A 20619-nucleotide genomic window follows, 5' to 3' on the forward strand; every position below is an offset into this window, starting at 1 on the left:
TTCTGTTTTTGATTTAGTGCTAAAAAACCCATTAAATTATAAAAATACTTACTTTTATAAACTATCCAAATAAAAAAGATATGAATAACCTGAAAAAACTGAAATTTCTTAAGAAAAATCAGTGCAATTTTAACAATATTCTGCTACAACTTATCATTTCTACATGTGCATTATGACTCAGATCTACAAAGACACTAAACACTGAGGAACAGGCAGAAAAGAGTTCAAATTAGGCTGAATTTTCTACAGACATTTCAGGTTGATCATATTTGTTCAGGTTATTCACATTTTATCATAGCAGAACAGTCTGTAAATGTAAATATTTTCATAATTTAATGTTATTTTTTGCACTTAAAAAAAAGACAAAAATTTGAAGTTGTCATTATTTATCGGCACAATGTAATATTATTTTTTTTCACATCAAACCCAGAGGAAAATATGGAGTCATTATTTTTTGTAGGTTATTATGCTGTTATGCTATGATGCTATTATGAGTTCCACAGCCTTGACTGTGGAATTTTTGCACTTTCCAAATTCATCCCAGGGGCCGGATTGGAACCTTTGGTGGGACGCATTTGGCCCCCAGGACGCATGTCTGACACCCCTGGTGTAGATGGTGAAAGACTGAAATTTTTTGAATATTTTGCTGAGAATATGTTCTTATACAGGATGCTGATTCTATGTTCAGCCATGAGCCTCTAACCTGTTGCCAAATACACAGATAATTCTCAAATCCAACACAGCAGTGTTACTTAGATACATAAAGTCAATATACTTTTCAGTTTTATTTTGTCCTTAAATCTTTTCTTTAATGTGTTGCAGCCGCTAAAATCAATTTTTTTTTTTGATATTTACAAAATACAATTAAGGCATTCAGTGAAAATACTGAAAATCTTTCCTTTGACAAATCACCAGTATTAGTTTTTATTGTATTTTTGCAAATGGATATTTGAAGTGAGTTTAACAGAAAAACAAAAATACATATTTTAAGCAAAAAATTCATGGGAAGGAATGCTTTGCAGACCAAAAAAGAGTTTGTTTGATGTGCTGTTTGGAAAAAGGGATTTATAACGTAGATATCAAAGTGGAAGAAAAATCCAAGGCACTCTCTTTAAACATTAAAATGCTTTTATTAACATGGCATGGTCATATCTAGACCAAAAAAACACTACGCGTTTTGGCCTTGGATTTTTCTTCTAATTTGATATCTACATATTTTAAGCAGTTAAAAAGTGCTAGAGTGTCAATCCGTGCGTTTCCATGACAACTTTTATTCCTGGTTTAATCTGAATAAACGTTAGCTCCTATTTCAGATGTCCATGTAAACACCTTATTCCAGTTGAAAAAGAATAGTTCGGAATAAATTTAAATCTGAATAAAGTCACTGGTTTAATCCCCTTTTAATTCTGAACTAAATTCTTCCTGGACATGTAAACCCTTTGTTCCGTTTGGACTTTATTCCTTCCATTCTGCACATGCTCAGTGTCTTGTCCTGTGGCGATGACGCACACATTCTGCGCCGGTGGAAGAATATGCACTGCAGTCTAGTCTTCCCAAAGCGTTCCAGTGGGCTATTCTGATGGGATCTACCAGCCTGGAAAACCCTGAAGGAACAGTTCAACACCTGTTTTTTATTAATTCATTTGTCATGAACTAATGAGTTCCATAAGTGGGTAAATCAGTTTGCACTGCAGTGCACTGATTGACTTGTTCTCGTAGCCCTTCCGTTAGCTTAGCTTAGCCTAGCTTAGCATAATGGCTTCATTCCTCTGGTCAGACGTAGCCAGGCTTTTAGAGGTGATTCGTAGTATTGTATGAGTGATTTTGGTAAATTCACTTCTCCCTAATCATTCCTTTAGTCCGCTGGGGTCAATATGATCACAAACTGAGGCTCAGATCATGGTCATGTGACTTACTGCAGGAAGAAAATCTGGGGAAATAAAAACTAATACAAAGCTAAAACGGTAAAGCCAAGCTAATTTAGCGCATGCATCCCTTCCAACAAAAAGATTTTCCAGCTTCCGTCAACACAACAGTCCACAGATTGTATGAGTGCAGTAAGTCGCAGATCTAAAGAAATAATTAGGGAGAATCGGAATTCAGAAAATCACTGACAAAAGACAACAAATCACCTTTAAAAAACTGGCTACATGGGACCATGGAAATGCAGAGACTATGCTAAGCTAAGCTAACAGAAGGGCTAAGCTAAGCTAACAGAAGGGCTAAGCTAAGCTAACAGAAGGGCTGCCAGAACAAGGCAACGTGAGCACTGCAGCACAAACCCTTCTACTCACTGATCTACCTCTTTAATACCTCATGTAAACCTTTATTCGGGTTTAACATTTCCATGTAAACAGAAGAGAAAATACTTTAGTTCCGAATTAATTTCTTCTGGAAAAATAAATTGGATTTAAAAAACATCATGTAACCGTACCCAATACCTTGAAACCTGTGTTAAGTGTGTCATCCCTCGTGTGTTGTTCCTTTTGTGTGTATTTCTCTATCCTGTATTGAACATGAATAGATTTGATTTGATACTTTTAACAGTTTAACACTTTCCTTTCCTTCCTACTCCAGCCAACTCCAACAGCTCCAGTATGATGGACAAAAATGAGGTACCAGTGACCTTAAATCAGTTCCTGGGTGCTTAACAGCTTTAATGTGGACTCACTTGTACCGCTGGTTAGAGGGCCGTTGTGAGAGCTGCTGACGGCCAAATCGGTGGCTGGACTGTCTGCTGATTGGCTGATGGTCTCTCGCTCTGACACCTGCAAAAAAAAGAAAAGAAGCAGTTGTCAGCGGTGGCCGGACTTGGAACACAAAAAACTACTGTTTACCTGAGTACTGGCAGAAGTCAATCCAGACATGAATGCAAAGAGAACACTCGTCTTAGCTTCTTCTAGCTGCACATTACTCAAAACACAAAATACAATCCAGGTCCTTAGTTGTGGTTACAATCTTCATGCCTGCTTTTCCTAGATTGGACTAAAATTATACATCACCTTCAGCTCATTATATGTGCACGCTTAATCAAATGTAGTGTATATTCACTCACTACCACGGCATGTCTTGGATTTGTGCTAGTGGTTAAAACTGAACTGCTAAAGACATGCCACTGTTCATTCATGTCCCAGTTGGATGTTATTGGGATTATGACAGGAGTCGTTTTGGTATGAGGGGCTCTCACAGATACATTATGTTTGTCAAACTTCTTAATCAGTAAGAAAAGAAGTCAAGCAAGTTAGTGTTCAACAGAAGATGAAAAAGTGACAGCATTAGTAGTTCACCTCAGAAAACGCTTTCATTATTGTCCTTGTTTACTTCTGCTTCCACAAAGAAGGTTAAAGCTACAAGGGGCACAGTCTTCCTAGAGGGGTATCTACGTGGATCAGACAGTTAGATTTCTAACAGTTTTAAGAGTCATTTCGTCCCTTGAGAATCGGCTGGTTCTACGTCCACTTTTCCTCATTTTTTTTAGAAAACAGAGTTTGAAAATGTCACCTGTCTGATCTGTGATATTTGCAGTTATCAGTCATCTTTTGTGTGGAATAGTGTTGACTGTGGAAGGAACCCTAAACATATTGTTCACATGTTCTAAATCTCCACAGGCTTACAGATAGAAGAAGTCAAAAATGGACATAGAACTTTGTGATTCCAAGGTCTGGAAGTTGTCCCTGGTCCACATGTTCTATGTCCACCAGAGGAGCTGGTGCCTTTACAGGTGTCACTGATGATCCAAAGCAGGAAGTTCTATGTCCACCACAGCTGTTTGAAAAAAGTTATGAACAAACTAAGAACGTTTTAGTCACTGATTACATGGATTTTATACTGATGTCACAAAATGGAACATTAAAAACCCTCCTCTGCTAGTGTTTTCCAATCCACATGCATTTAAGGTGGACAACTAAAATGAGCACATCTGTCCTTTTTCATTAAAGGTAGAATGGTGAATAAATGTGTTCAGACACCTGGAGGACCTGAGGAACCTGTGTTCACTCAGTTTTCATGGAAAACAAGCATTTTCAGCCATACTTCAATCCTCAAAGGAGGAGAATTAGTTGTGGAATGGAGGCAGATGATGTGGAACAGCATGAACCACCTTTAAGACTGAGGAGTGATGAGGAGTGAACATTCTGAGTCCACTCAGATAAAAGTCCATGAATGAGACACATCCTCATTTGAACCTGATACCGGACAACACTGACCACTGGACCAGAATCCAGAACATAAAAAATAAAAATTAGAAAAAAAGTGTATGAAATGCAAAAATTGCCTCAAAATTAAATCTACGTTCACAGATAAAATGATTCTATCAAATCAATGACAAGTCTGTAAATGAGACACATTCTCATTTAAACCTGAGGAGGACAATATTGGACACTTGAGCAAAATCTAGTCTGAAAGAATGAAAGGATGAAAAAGAAAACTGATCCACAAATGACACATTTTGCGTCCAAATGCCTCATCCACTCAAATCTAAACTGACTCAAATACACAAGTTTATCTGTGAGCCTCCTTCTCAGACCTGACTCTGGGACAGCCTTGGCCGTCTAAAAATGACACATTCGAACACTGAACTACTGTGAACAAACATTAAACTAAACTATTTCCATGACAGCCCTGTTCACACCAATCATTTCAAACTTTTACCAGGATCCAAATGCCTTACTGAGGCATCAACGGCAGAAAGGAAACATGTCTCAGTCCATTTCAGACCCCCTCCATGTATTTTCTGGGCATACATCTTTTTTGAGTGAATGTCACATGATCCAGGTCTGGCCCCTGATTGGCTCCTTGGACATAGAACTACCTGATCTGAAACCAGCTCCACTCAGGTCATAGAACTAAATGTTTCTAGGTGTGAGTGTGTGTAGATGTTTAGCTTGGAGCTAAGAACTTTGGGACAGAAACTGAAATGAATTTAGAATGTCCTGATATGTTTAACTCCCCTTCTGCAAAAAGTGGACATAGAAGCAGTTGATTCTCAAAGGACGATTTATAACCAAATCCAAGTCTGAGTTTTGACTCGCTTTCACATCGATGTCTGGACTTTCAGATTTTCCACTTTGATCCAAAATGTGAAACCACAATGTGAACCGAACCGTCGGACCAAAGAGGCCTGTATCAAACCAAACCATGGCATGGTTTATTCACAGTGTGAAAACACATTTTGGATAGTTTTGTCTTTTGGATCAATCAAATAAATATAGGCAGAAATATAAAAAGCAAAAACAAAGAAGTTAAAAAAAGGGCTCAAATAACAATCTGCCAATATCCAATGCACATGATGACAAAAGGACATATTAGTCCGATGCCAAAATTGCAGTGTGAAACCAAAACTAAGTTGCCCAAATACACACATTGTAACACATATATGGTCCTTGGTCTGAAAACAACCATAGAAAAATATTTTTTGTTGCTGAAGCATTGCAGGAAAATCCAAAGGTAAGTAGTGGATAAGTGGTGATAGTAATTAGGGTTATTCAATGATTAAATGATACGGCTTTATACAGCTTAATGTAGTGCACTGTGCAAACGTCTTTGGCCACCTTTATCTTTACTACTTCAGCAGGGTTGTAATGAGCATATGTACTTCTCATTTTCTTTTCTTCAGATACCACAGGAAAATACAGGAGATATTTGCACAGCCATAAAAGACAAACAAAAACTGAATTAAGTGGGTTCTAAAGGTTAAAGTCACTACTAAATGTAAACCCAGTCTCCATAAAAACAAGCAGCACAAACAGAAGCATCTGACATGTGTTGAATGAAACCTGGTATAAAACATCAGAAAATGAACAAAATAAAGCTCATATTGTCTGAACAAAAGGGTTAAAAACATGTTAAGTGCTCTGCCTTTAGGCTGAGCAAATCAGGTACAGCAAACTGTTTTTAGTTGCATGGAATGGATTGCCAGGGTTTGTGTTGTTGGAAAATGACAGAATGTTTTCAAAAGAAATGAAAACTTTCCTTGTTTATACAACAGCAAAGAAACGGAAAGAGTACTGATAATATTGAAAGATGTCTTATGATTTGTATCAGACAGTTACTGTTTGGTGAAGGAGTACAAATGTATAGGACTTATTTTGTTTGTTTATTTTTATTGCATTGGGCTTTTATATATGTCCTGTTTGTGTGTGTGTGTGTGTGTGTGTGTGTTTGTGTGGGTGTGTGTGGGTGGGTGTGAATGGTGTAAGATTAATGTAAATAATTAAAATTGTAATGTAATGTAGAGGAGGCCCCAGGAAGAATAGCCACTGATGATTCAGTTGCTAATGGGGATCTGAATAAATGAAATGAAATGAAGTGCAAATGGAGGTCACAGTAAATACTACCACTTTGGTTTATAGAAGCTGTTTTTTCCCTACATTTTTTTTCATCGCTGTACTTTGCATATATCCAGATTGTAGCTTAATACAGAGACTGAGAAATTCATATGTGTGGTCATTAAAACTTTACGAAACCATTAAATCTAATGTTGGACTAGGACTTTTGCACAGTACTGTATTGTAACAGTCTGGAATGCATGTTCTCCTGAATGATCCACACCACATAGCAGGGAAAAGAAAACCAGCTATACTAATTAAACAGTGAAAAGACAAAAACCTGAATCCCTGATATAATCCGTTTCTATAGTGAGTAGATGACACTCCCATCCAGACTGTCATCAGCTCAAAATATCTGTCAGTGATAAGATTATCTGAAGTGATCAGGACATTTCAAGTAGACGCAGCGTTGATTTTTCATCGCTCCTTTTCTATTAGTGATAATATGACAAATTCCCTCTAAATACCACCGGTAACAGTCACATCTTTGTTTCAGGTTGTTGTTTTTCTTCAGTGTCCAGTCAGATTGTGCACCAACAGCTGCACAACCCCACCTAGTGGCCAATTATGCTCATAACCTTTGCTGTCCATGATGTCATCTTTAACTATTTTATGACCCAGACTGCTTTTCTGTCAGATTAATGGCATTAATATTTTTAGCTCGAGCTGTAATAACAAGCATATACACACTGCACTGCATGAAAAGAGGAAAATTTCCCCAAGAGGTAAAACATTATGGAACTCAACTTTCTGTAAAACTGAGTGGTCAAAAGCCTGGACATTACCACATAAATACTAACCAAATTAGAATTATACATCTACAGATTTGACATAACGTATATCCCTCCAATGCTATTTTATCTCGATTTTTTGAAGTGGAAGAAATGTGTAACTTTTGTCATTCTTGTCCTGAAACTACTCTACACTTATTCTTTCTGTGTGAACACTCTTCAACTTCCGGTTTAAAATTGAAAAAAATATATCTTATATAAAAGTAATGAAAAGATAACTATAACATCCCAAAATGTAATTACATATTTTAAACATGACATTTGCAATTTAGAATTTGTTGTAAATTTGATCATTTTATTTGGAAAATTTCATATACATAAAAATAAATATACCAAAACACACCCAAATTTTACAATCTTCCTGATGGAATTTGAAAAATATATTAAATCTTTAGAATTTATCTTTAACAAAAAAAAGCACTAGCACCCTGGCAATTTATAAATAATTCTTTAAAACAGACTGAAGTCTCTGTTGCATTTATTTATTTTAGATTTGTTATTTTCATTTATTTATTTTTATACTATTATTTGTCTATTCTGCTTTGTGTCCATAAATCTATGCATTATTTTCTTAAACTTATTTGCTGAAATGCTTTTTCCTTTTTGACATCTTGTTGCTTGTTTGTTCAAAATGTATGTATTGTATACTCAAATATGTTCAAGAAAGTTGGAAAAAAAGACTGCTTTTCTGTCACATTGTTTGATTCAAGACAATGTGTAATCACTACAAGATGTACACCTTTGGAAATTCTTATTATTATTACTTGTGATTTTCTATAGAAATCCAATATAACGGTCCTTCAACATAACTTGATCGTTTGCTCTTAGCATTTCAGTTCTTCATTAATTGTTGTGTCTTAATCTGTGTGTTAGTTATTGTTCATGTGAGTTTTGACAGATTTTTAGTTTTTACTTTTACATCACATTTATAAAGCTGTTCTTTCCGTGCTTTGTCAGAGGAAACATCAATATTTTCAAAGCTGTAGGAAGAAAATGTAGAGATTTTCAGAGAAAACAAAAAAATTAAATCAAGGATTTTTTGTTCTTGCTTTCACCTTATTACAGCAAAATGAACAAATAATAAACAAAATTAACACCAAAAAAATGAACAAGATAATAAAGAAAATGAGCAAAAGAAAAACAACAAAATAAATTAAAATGATAAAAAAACAAATGAAAAAAACAAAATTCAAAAAATGAATGAAACAAGATAAAATAAGCAATAAAATGAGCAAATACAATCAACATGATGAATAAAATAATGAGTTAATAAAGACAATTGGAAAACTAAAAGCAACATAATAAAAAATTGTAAAAAAAAAAAAAAATAACCAAGGAAATAAAGAAAAATGTAAAAATAAACAATATAAGATAAATTAAGCAACAAAATGAGCAAAAGCAATCAACGAAATGAATAGAATAAACAAAAATAATCATACAACAACAAATAATAAACAACAAATCAACAAATGTATTTTTTCAGGGTGAATCAAGAATTAATTTGAAAGATGTGGAAAAAATATTGAGATTTTCTGTTTTTACCCTGATGAATTCTAATGTAGGCCGTCATAGTTCAACTCCCAAAAACAAAAAATGAAACGCTCTGCTCTCCATTTCCATCCTTTAAAATGAACCAAAGCACATACTGAACAACCAGGATGGGCAGTGAGCGTACAGGGAGCCCCCCCCACCCCCCCCACAGCACTGAGATGTGGTTGTATGGGACACTGTTACTGCTACTCTTGCATTCAAACAGAAAAAGGGTAAAAAATAAAAACAGTACAGTAGTCTGAGGAGGAGGTCTATGACTCACTAAATTCCTTAACTGAGGACTTGCTGCTGACGTCACTGGTCATGTGATTGTTGTTTACACCGCCATATTGGTAGGCACGCTATCTGGATCCAGAAAGTCCGAACTGTTGCTTTATAACTTGTTTTTCTTTGGACTGGTGTTTGCGTGTTTTGTTATTTGTAAGTCTGTCTGCTTGTGATAAAGGAACCATAGATGAGTTTACATGTTTACGAAACACAGTGATGCCTGTGAAACTCGGAGGTAAAACCAGTGTTCTCAGCTCCAGCCGGCTCACATCAGCCGTACACCTGCAGGCTCCGCCCCAGAACTGGTGAACGAGCCCATATGTTAGCTCTGAAACGCTCCGTGAACTGTCTGTGTCCTAAAGCCCCTCCCATCTTCTCTTTCACGGCCGCATAATTTGACGGGACCTCATGTGGAAGGCTGTCCCATAGTTACAGCAGACTGGCACAGACGGGGGGGGTTGTCTCCAGCTCCAGATGAACTCAGAGGTGTCGCCCGCCGTAGCTCCGCCCACTTCCATCTGCCTCACCCAGCTGAGGAAACTAAAGGGAGCAGGTAGATCCACAGACACTCTGTCTGTAGGTGATAGTCCAGGGGAAGTCCTCCTGTAGGTTTAAAGGGCTCTGAAAGCACCAGACCACATGAGGACAGTTCTGTTTTTCCACACCGCTAAGCGAAACAGACACACAGGCTAACTGTACTGAGAAGCTAGGCTAACTGCGGTAATAACTGTAAACAGCGGTGGGCAGAACAGAACCAGCACTGACACCAGTGGAACCCAGTGGTCTGTATGCAGAACTGATACTGGTGAAAGAGAAGGAATAAACAGCACACAGGAGTTCAGCAGGTCCATCCTTTAACACGCTGTACGAGCCAAGGAAAGCTCGCCTACCAATATGGCGGCGTAAACAGAAAACCACGTGATCATGTGACGTTTGTGCAAAACCTCAATAAGCACTCGCAGAGATATTTCTATATTCAAAATGATCTGAATTTATTTTCACCAACAAAAATATTCTCCGTGGTTGACTTCAACTTCACAATAATCAAACAAAAAAAACCTTCTTTAGGAGATATAGAGTATTTGGTGTATATTTAGCGGTAGATAAACTGTCTCACTCCTCACTCCTTCCACTTGACAGTCAGACCAAGAGCAGAACCAGCTGTCCTCTGTCCCTGATCACAGGAGGAGGACGGTCCGACCAGGAGGAGGACGTGAGCAGCTGAAAACAATATGAAATCAATCATAATTCATTAATCAATATGACCATTGGCCTTATTTAGATTTACCATTATCCAAAAAATGTATGAATAATATAAATGGCTCCAACAGAGACGGTGAAACCCAAAGACCACAACACCATGTGACCTGTCAGCCTTTGACACAGTCCGTCATTTCAACAGGCCCGTCCTGAAACCGTCGGACCACATTTCAATGGCACTGCTGCTGAAAGGTCACAGAGGAAACATCCACCAGCCACAAAGAGGAACTGTGGAAACATGCCAACGCCAACACACACCAACACACCAACCCAAAGAGAGGGACAGAGTACAGCAGTACCATCACGTCATTTAGCAGCCGAACGGCTGAGATCTGTCACTTAAATACTGCTCTGTAACTGAAGTGGCAGTTGATAATTACTGTCCACGTACATGACATGATGTTGAAGATGACACAGTGTGCACTTCTGTCACACTGAGAAGGACAAGTCTGGGCACAGCGAGGGTGACCAAATGTCCTTTTTTTGCCTGGACATGTCCTCTTTTCACGTCCTGTCTGGAGTGTCCAGGTGGGATTTATAAATTAGAGAACATGTCAGCTGTTTTGATGACTGTAACTCTGTCACAAAGGTTCAGATCTGGCCCACCAAAGGTTCAGATCTGGCCCACCAAAGGTTCTGGTCTGGCCCACCAAAGGTTCAGATCTGGCCCACCAAAGGTTCAGATCTGGCCCACCAAAGGTTCTGGTCTGGCCCACCAAAGGTTCTGGTCTGGCCCACCAAAGGTTCAGATCTGGCCCACCAAAGGTTCTGGTCTGGCCCACCAAAGGTTCTGGTCTGGCCCACCAAAGGTTCAGATCTGGCCCACCAAAGGTTCAGATCTGGCCCACCAAAGGTTCTGGTCTGGCCCACCAAAGGTTCAGATCTGGCCCACCAAAGGTTCTGGTCTGGCCCACCAAAGGTTCTGGTCTGGCCCACCAAAGGGTCAGATCTGGCCCACCAAAGGTTCCGATCTGGCCCACAGTACACAGACATGATACTGAAGTTAGAGTTACAGGTGTCAAACGTGTGTCAGTTCACAGGTCACATACAAACCAATATGAGCTGAAGGAAAACAACAGCATATGAACCTACATGATGAAAACATCTATCTATCTATCTATCTATCTATCTATCTATCTATCTATCTATCTATCTATCTATCTGTCTCTCTCTCTCACTCTATCTCTCTCTCTCTCTCTTGCTGTCTATTCTCTCTCTCTCTCTCTCTCTCTTTCTCTATCTCACTGTCTATTCTCTCTCTCTCTCTCTCTCTCTCTCTAGCTATTCTATCTATCTGCAAAAAACCCATTAAATTATAAAAATATTTACATTAACAAATTATCCTTTAGGAACAAAATGTGAATGACCTGAACAAACATGAACAACTTGAACAACAACAAAGAAACTGAAGTGCAGTTTTAACAGTATTCTGCCTGGTACTAAATGTTATTCCACCCTGTTATGACACCTAAAACACACAGTAAATCAAAACTGTACCAAAAGATCTTGCCAGATCTTGAAAGTAGAAGTATTCCTGTGAAAAAAAAAAAAAAGACACAAGTGCATACACACAGCAGCTTTTATGACACTTCTTCAGCTAAAATAACAAAATAATCCCAAGAGGCCTGTTTCATTGAAATATTTTCTGCGGGGTTATGGGTGCTTTGCACAGAATACTACAGTACTTACGTAGCATTTGATCATTTAAGTATCTCAAGTGTCCTCTTTTTTGGAAATCAAAATATGGTCACCCCAAGATAGCTAGAGTTGAAATTTGCATGTCATTTTCCTTTTTTTTTTGTTTTTTTTTTTTTACTGAATTTATAAACCCAGTGAGCTCAAAGCAAATTCTAATATGAAAACAAATGCTTTGAGAATGTTAGGCAGTGGGATTTCCCACAAGTGCTCTGTTAGCAAGAGTTAGCCCATCTAAAAAACCAGGACCCATGTCCCTGTACCATGTTCTATCAAGAGTCCATAACAACGTAAAATTTCAAGGTTGTCACATTCAGCCGCTATGTTAGAGTCCTGTGGTCTGGACGCAGGAGATCAATCTCCCAATAGAGGGTCTGCACATCTGTCTCTTCCCCCCAGGCCACGCCCCTCTCAGTCAGACTGAGTGTCTTAAACCAACCTGCTCAACATGACGGAGTATAGCAGTAAACACAGCCAGAGCAAAGGACCATGGGAAATCTGAAATTAAATGAAGGACAGTTGGACTGGACATGGATCTGTACGAGCTACCAAAGAACAAGTGGTCCATGAACACTGACATGTGGACCCACATGGAGGATCCAGACCTGATCCAGGGGGGAGGGGGTCAGCGCTATTTGGACCTGAAACTAATATACATGGTTTCATCAGGACTGACAACCAGGGTCCAAACTAGGGCCCAGAACCAGCTGATCCAAAGGGTCTAAAACTAGGGCCCAGAACCAGCTGATCCAAAGGCTCCAAAACTAGGACCAGAACCAGCTGATCCAAAGGGTCTAAAACTAGGGCCCAGAACCAGCTGATCCAAAGGCTCCAAAACTAGGACCAGAACCAGCTGATCCAAAGGGTCTAAAACTAGGGACCAGAACCAGCTGATCCAAAGGCTCCAAAACTAGGACCAGAACCAGCTGATCCAAAGGGTCCAAAACTAGGGCCCAGAACCAGCTGATCCAAAGGGTCTAAACCTAGGACCCAGAACCAGCTGATCCAAAGGCTCCAAAACTAGGACCAGAACCAGCTGATCCAAAGGGTCCAAAACTAGGGCCCAGAACCAGCTGATCCAAAGGGTCCAAAACTAGGACCAGAACCAGCTGATCCAAAGGGTCCAAAACTAGGGCCCAGAACCAGCTGATCCAAAGGGTCCAAAACTAGGACCAGAACCAGCTGATCCAAAGGGTCCAAAACTAGGGCCCAGAACCAGCTGATCCAAAGGGTCCAAAACTAGGACCAGAACCAGCTGATCCAAAGGGTCCAAAACTAGGACCAGAACCAGCTGATCCAAAGGTCATTTCCAGTAGACCGTGGACTGACCCCAGTGAATATATGCATGATCTACTGGGACTGAGCAGATTTACTGAGTCTAGTTCAGATCCAGTCCTTTATCCAACACAGATACTACTGCTGTGGACCAGCAGGGCACCACTGACACTCAGTGGGCGGAACCACGGTGACTTCCGCCAGCGCTGACATCACGTGCAGACCCTCTATAGAAGTGGGTGGTTCTTTCACTGGAGGAGAACTCATATAATTAAATCAAAGTCCATATATGACTTCCTATCAGTGCTCAACAGTAACTATACTGATATTTCCAACAATTTCCATGTTATGAGCCACGAAATTATGGCCCATTATAAGTAAAGGCAAATTTATACCATTTCAAAAATTCAGCAAAAATTCAAAATTCTAAACACTGGGCTGGGAGGGTTCATTTCCAAATGGATTTAAAGTTGCAGTGGTTGAAACATACAACTACCTGTGTGTTCACTTCAGCAGTGACAGAGATGGTCCTGCACAGGAAGCACCACAGTCAGCTGCTACGAAGCCCAAAGCCCCAAGTCCGAACCATTTTGACTTTGTTTTATCATTCCTTTATTGAGTCTGTCTTCTCTTTTTGCCTGGTGCCGTGGTTCGGTCAGACCTCACTTCAGAGAAAAAGTCACTGAATCAAAGAGTCAGATAATCCAGTCGCCTGATTGGTCAGTCCCAGTCTTGTCCCGCCTCCCTGTACACTAAACAGGTACAGATGATGGTTTCATCAATTCTTAATAATGAATCCCGTCCTTTAGGAGGTGAATTTCAGCTCCTTTCCTCTGGGTGGAGGTTCTTAGTCCTCAGGTGCAGGACACAGCGTTTAGAAAAACAGCTGTGTTCCTGTCGCCGTCACTGAGTTCAGTAAGAAGTAGTGACATTGCACTTTATTAATTTATTTTAGTTATTTATTCTATTTCTTTGCTCTATTTATCATTATTGTGACTTCTAATTTTAAAATTTTATGTTTTTATCCTGGTTTTTATCCCAGACTGTTTTTATCTTCTCTGGGGTTTTTATTGTGTTTTATTGCATCTTGTTTTTATTTATTTGATCTTATTTATTTATTTTATTCTTTTACTTATCCATGCTGCTATACTGATGAATGGTGGAACACTGAGCACTTTTTGTCTTGTGTTTTTGTCTTGTCTGGAAGCTCGATCAAGTACCTGCCTAACAGGTTCATTGTATGTTTTGCTGTAATGCTAAAGTAATCACCTCGACTGCAAAACCAATCTACCCACAGCTACAAATAAAGGAACCTTGAACCTTGAAATTGAATCAAAACTACATGTAAAGAAGTAAATCCCCAGTGTCAGTGTGAGTTTCTCATCTCAGGGGTTTTCCGACAGTCCATCAGTCTTTTCCAAATCCCTTCTCTGTTCTGTTACTTACGCCATTCATGAGGTTCTCATGGTCTCCTGCTGGATGGCCATTCACTGCTTTCTTCTGCCTGAAATACAGAAAAGGGAGAAGGGCACTGATGACACTTAAATGTTTTTGTGGTTTATATGAGCTTTGTATTTGTTAAGAGCTGTCCAGAGCTGGAATTATCATGATGACTATAACATTATGAGTGTCCACACTGAGCCCTTCTATGAGTATCTGAGCTCAAAATCAACACTTATCATTTGATATAAGATATAAAGTGTGTGCAGATGGAAACCATATTAACCAAGACTGCAGAACTGCTGTCTTCCACCTGCGTAACATAGGCAAAATTACAAATATTCTGTCTAAAAATGATGCTGAAAAATTGATACATGCATTTGTTACATCCAGACTAGATTACTGTAACTCCCTACTCGCAGCGTGTCCTAAAAGTTCACCTGTGATTCAGAACGCAGTGGCACGACTGTTATAACAGAAACTAATAAAAGAGAGCACATCACCCCCGTGCTCCAAGCCCTTCACTGGCTTCCAGTTGAGTTTAGAATTCCATTTAAAATCCTCCCTCTTACGTACATGGTATGGTAAATGGACTGCACTTCTAGAACGTATTTTATACACATTCCTGGTGCTCAGAGTGCTCTGCAAGGCCTCACATTCACCCATACACACCAGCAGGCAGCTGCCAGACCCTACTGGGAGCAATTTAGGGCACTTCCACATGTGTGCAGTCAGAGTCAGGATTTGAACCACCAACCCTTTGGTCAACAGAAGATCTGCTCTACCGTACCATCCAAACAGAACACTTCACTCTGTGAATGCAGGTCTACTGGTAGTTCCCAGGGTCTGTAAAAGTACAGTAGGAGCTAGAGCCTTTAGTTACCTGTACGAAATGTTTACCTTCATGTTGCGCAAAGCCAACTTTCACCATCATTTATTACTATTATTGTGTAGATGAATATCCTCCTGTGGTTTTGATTTGTTGTCATTTAGCACTTCTCTTCCTTATTGTTTCCATGCAAATAAGTGTCTTGACAAATGCCCTCTCAGATACTCATATAGCCAGTACTCCAAAAACAAAAATAAATATTTGATGCAGACATAAAACCAGGAAGTGCTCCACATACCAGCCTTTCCTGGTACCTATGTCCTAGAACCAGTGCTGAACTGGTTCTTGGTTTGTTTCCTTGTGTGTGTGTGTGTGTGTAGTGCTCACCCCTGGCAGCCGGCACACAGCAGCAGCAGCACCGACACCAGTAGAAGAGCAGTGAGGGTGCTGAGGGTGCAGACCAGGACCAGCTGTTCACTGCCCAACCAGGACGCTACACTGCCGGCGGCCGCTGCCCCTGAACCAACGACGCCCGCCTCGGGCCCCCACCACACTCCATTCAGCACCGGAGCCATGATGCATCACACTGTGGGGGGGGGGGGCATCGGATGGCGACAGGCTGCAGAAACACAACACACAGGATATTTGGGTTAAAAGCGAGTACAGTGTAGCGCAGTGTTTTTCAACCTTGGGGTCGGGAGGGATTCCGCCTGGGGTCGCCTGAAGTTTCTAGTAATTGATTAAAAAAATTACTAATAAAAAAATATGTTGTAATGATTCAGTATATACACTACTGGTCAAAAGTTTTAGAACACCCTAATTTTTCCAGTTTTGTATGCAAATTCCAGCAGTTCCAGTCCAATGAACAGCTGAAATGGTACAAAAGTAAGCGGTGAACTGCCAGAGATAAAAAAAAAAAAAAAAAAAAAAAAGGTAAGGTTAAACAAAACTGAAAAATAATGTACATTTAAGGATTATACAAAAAGGCGAACAAGAAATGGGTTAACAACGTAAAGCAGTTCTGCAGCAGTGGAGGTTGATCAAGCCTGGAAAGTTGGTGGTTCAATTCCTCCAGGTGTCCCAGCGTTTGTGAATTCCTTCCACCCCCTGTGTCTGCAGAACAGGAGTGTGGAACTCACTGTGGTACCAGACCCATGGAGCAGTACTGGAACAGTACTGGACTGCAGAAAGGAGTGTGGTACTATAATAATGGAAAAGAGGAAAAGGCAATTAACCATAGAAGAGAGACAGAGCATTAGAAGACTGAAAACTGTAGGTGTGTCCTCCAGAGAAATGTCCAAGAAAGTCCAGGTGTCAGTCAGTCCAGTTTCCTTCAGCATCCAAAGGCACTGAAACTGGACTGGAAATGCAGACAGAAGAGGTCTGGAAGAAGCACAGACACAACAGAAGAAGAAGAAGAGTTTAGGACAGAAACAGCTGGAGTGAGAGGAGACTGACAGGACAACAGCTGAAAGAAGAGAGAAGAGAGAGGAGGAGGAAGAGAGGAGGTCATAGAGGAGGAGGAGAGGAGACTGACAGGACAACAGCTGAAAGAAGAGAGAAGAGAGAGGAGGAGGAAGAGAGGAGGTCATAGAGGAGGAGGAGAGGAGACTGACAGGACAACAGCTGAAAGAAGAGAGAAGAGAGAGGAGGAGGAAGAGAGGAGGTCATAGAGGAGGAGGAGAGGAGACTGACAGGACAACAGCTGAAAGAAGAGAGAAGAGAGAGGAGGAGGAAGAGAGGAGGTCATAGAGGAGGAGGAGAGGAGACTGACAGGACAACAGCTGAAAGAAGAGAGAAGAGAGAGGAGGAGGAAGAGAGGAGGTCATAGAGGAGGAGGAGAGGAGACTGACAGGACAACAGCTGAAAGAAGAGAGAAGAGAGAGGAGGAGGAAGAGAGGAGGTCATAGAGGAGGAGGAGAGGAGACTGACAGGACAACAGCTGAAAGAAGAGAGAAGAGAGAGGAGGAGGAAGAGAGGAGGTCATAGAGGAGGAGGAGAGGAGACTGACAGGACAACAGCTGAAAGAAGAGAGAAGAGAGAGGAGGAGGAAGAGAGGAGGTCATAGAGGAGGAGGAGAGGAGACTGACAGGACAACAGCTGAAAGAAGAGAGAAGAGAGAGGAGGAGGAAGAGAGGAGGTCATAGAGGAGGAGGAGAGGAGACTGACAGGACAACAGCTGAAAGAAGAGAGAAGAGAGAGGAGGAGGAAGAGAGGAGGTCACAGAGGAGGAGGAGAGGAGACTGACAGGACAACAGCTGAAAGAAGAGAGAAGAGAGAAGAGGAGGAAGAGAGGAGGTCATAGAGGAGGAGGAGAGGAGACTGACAGGACAACAACTGAAAGCACAGAGAAGATAGTGGAAGAGTACGCAAGTCTGAGTTTACACTGGGAACAGCAGACTTCCAGTGTCAGGTCTGATGGGTCCAGTTGCAGCTAAAGCCATTGCTGAGACTTCAGAATAAGAAAAAGAGGCTTGACTGGACCATGAAACAGCAACAGTGGACTACTGAAGACTGGAAGAAGGGGTTCTGGACTGATCGAACCTGACACTGTTCAGTCTGCTGTTCCCAGTGTAAACTCATCTGTTCAGTGTGTTCAGTGTAAACTCATCTGTTCACTCTGTTCAGTGTAAACTCATCTGTTCAGTCTGTTCAGTGTAAACTCATCTGTTCACTCTGTTCAGTGTAAACTCATCTGTTCAGTCTGTTCAGTGTAAACTCATCTGTTCACTCTGTTCAGTGTAAACTCATCTGTTCAGTCTGTTCAGTGTAAACTCATCTGTTCACTCTGTTCAGTGTAAACTCATCTGTTCAGTGTGTTCAGTGTAAACTCATCTGTTCACTCTGTTCAGTGTAAACTCATATGTTCACTCTGTTCAGTGTAAACTCATACGTTCAGTGTGTTCAGTGTAAACTCATCTGTTCAGTGTGTTCAGTGTAAACTCGTTTGTTCAGTCTGTTCAGTGTAAACTCATCTGTTCAGTGTGTTCAGTGTAAACTCGTTTGTTCAGTCTGTTCAGTGTAAACTCATATGTTCAGTGTGTTCAGTGTAAACTCATCTGTTCAGTGTGTTCAGTGTAAACTCATCTGTTCAGTGTGTTCAGTGTAAACTCGTTTGTTCAGTCTGTTCAGTGTAAACTCATATGTTCACTCTGTTCAGTGTAAACTCATCTGTTCAGCCTGTTCAGTGTAAACTCATCTGTTCAGTCTGTTCAGTGTAAACTCATATGTTCAGTCTGTTCAGTGTAAACTCATCTGTTCAGTGTGTTCAGTGTAAACTCATATGTTCAGTCTGTTCAGTGTAAACTCATCTGTTCAGTGTGTTCAGTGTAAACTCATATGTTCAGTCTGTTCAGTGTAAACTCATATGTTCAGCCTGTTCAGTGTAAACTCATATGTTCAGTCTGTTCAGTGTAAACTCATCTGTTCAGTGTGTTCAGTGTAAACTCATATGTTCAGTCTGTTCAGTGTAAACTCATATGTTCAGCCTGTTCAGTGTAAACTCATCTGTTCAGTGTGTTCAGTGTAAACTCATCTGTTCACTCTGTTCAGTGTAAACTCATCTGTTCAGCCTGTTCAGTGTAAACTCATATGTTCAGTCTGTTCAGTGTAAACTCATATGTTCAGCCTGTTCAGTGTAAACTCATCTGTTCAGTGTGTTCAGTGTAAACTCATCTGTTCACTCTGTTCAGTGTAAACTCATCTGTTCAGTGTGTTCAGTGTAAACTCATCTGTTCAGTGTGTTCAGTGTAAACTCATCTGTTCAGTCTGTTCAGTGTGTTCAGTGTAAACTCATCTGTTCAGCCTGTTCAGTGTAAACTCATCTGTTCAGTGTGTTCAGTGTAAACTCATCTGTTCAGTGTGTTCAGTGTAAACTCATCTGTTCACTCTGTTCAGTGTAAACTCATATGTTCACTCTGTTCAGTGTAAACTCATCTGTTCACTCTGTTTAGTGTAAACTCTTCCTCTCTTCCTCCTCCTCTCTCTTCTCTCTTCTTTCGGCTGTTGTCCTGTCAGTCTCCTCTCCTCCTCCTCTATGACCTCCTCTCTTCCTCCTCCTCTCTCTTCTCTCTTCTTTCAGCTGTTGTCCTGTCAGTCTCCTCTCCTCCTCCTCTATGACCTCCTCTCTTCCTCCTCCTCTCTCTTCTCTCTTCTTTCAGCTGTTGTCCTGTCAGTCTCCTCTCCTCCTCCTCTATGACCTCCTCTCTTCCTCCTCCTCTCTCTTCTCTCTTCTTTCAGCTGTTGTCCTGTCAGTCTCCTCTCCTCCTCCTCTATGACCTCCTCTCTTCCTCCTCCTCTCTCTTCTCTCTTCTTTCAGTTGTTGTCCTGTCAGTCTCCTCTCCTCCTCCTCTATGACCTCCTCTCTTCCTCCTCCTCTCTCTTCTCTCTTCTTTCAGCTGTTGTCCTGTCAGTCTCCTCTCCTCCTCCTCTATGACCTCCTCTCTTCCTCCTCCTCTCTCTTCTCTCTTCTTTCAGCTGTTGTCCTGTCAGTCTCCTCTCCTCCTCCTCTATGACCTCCTCTCTTCCTCCTCCTCTCTCTTCTCTCTTCTTTCAGTTGTTGTCCTGTCAGTCTCCTCTCCTCCTCCTCTATGACCTCCTCTCTTCCTCCTCCTCTCTCTTCTCTCTTCTTTCAGCTGTTGTCCTGTCAGTCTCCTCTCACTCCAGCTGTTTTCTGTCCTAAACTCTTCTTCTTCTTCTGTTGTGTCTGTGCTTCTTCCAGACCTCTTCTGTCTACATTTCCAGTCCAGTTTCAGTGCCTTTGGATGCTGAAGGAAACTGGACTGACTGACACCTGGACTTTCTGGGACATTTCTCTGTCATTTCTTGTTCGCCTTTTTGTATAATTCTGAAATGTACATTATTTTTCAGTTTTGTTTAACCTTACCTTTTTTTTTTTTTTTTTACCTCTGGCAGTTCACCGCTTACCTTTGTACCATTTCAAGCTGTTCATTGGACTGGAACTGCTGGAATTTTAATACAAAACTGGAAAAATTGGGGTGTTCTAAAAGTTTTGACCAGTAGTGTAGGTCATTGTAATTAAAACACCACACACTTTTCTTTATAAAAAATTTTAAAAAGGTGCATTATATACATTATATAGCCTAAATGTTGTCTAAAGTTAATGTTTATTTGCAACATAGTATAACAAACTATTACAATTGAAAACAATTTTAGCCAAAAAAAA

General features: G+C 40.5%; 1 protein-coding gene across 1 annotated transcript in view; it reads right to left on the reverse strand.

The window, feature by feature from the left end:
* pag1 (phosphoprotein membrane anchor with glycosphingolipid microdomains 1) overlaps positions 1 to 20619 on the reverse strand; it is a 52086-nt gene that overhangs the window by 23693 nt on the left and 7774 nt on the right. The window contains exons 2-4 of the mRNA XM_030146587.1: positions 15822 to 16053; positions 14612 to 14669; positions 2672 to 2768 (exon numbers count right to left, since the gene is read on the reverse strand). Of these exons, the coding sequence (XP_030002447.1) occupies positions 2672 to 2768; positions 14612 to 14669; positions 15822 to 16009 (343 nt within the window). The 5' untranslated portion in view covers positions 16010 to 16053. The remainder of the gene's footprint in view (positions 1 to 2671; positions 2769 to 14611; positions 14670 to 15821; positions 16054 to 20619) is intronic.

Source organism: Sphaeramia orbicularis, chromosome 11, assembly GCF_902148855.1.
Source record: "Sphaeramia orbicularis chromosome 11, fSphaOr1.1, whole genome shotgun sequence".
Lineage (NCBI taxonomy): Eukaryota > Metazoa > Chordata > Actinopteri > Kurtiformes > Apogonidae > Sphaeramia > Sphaeramia orbicularis.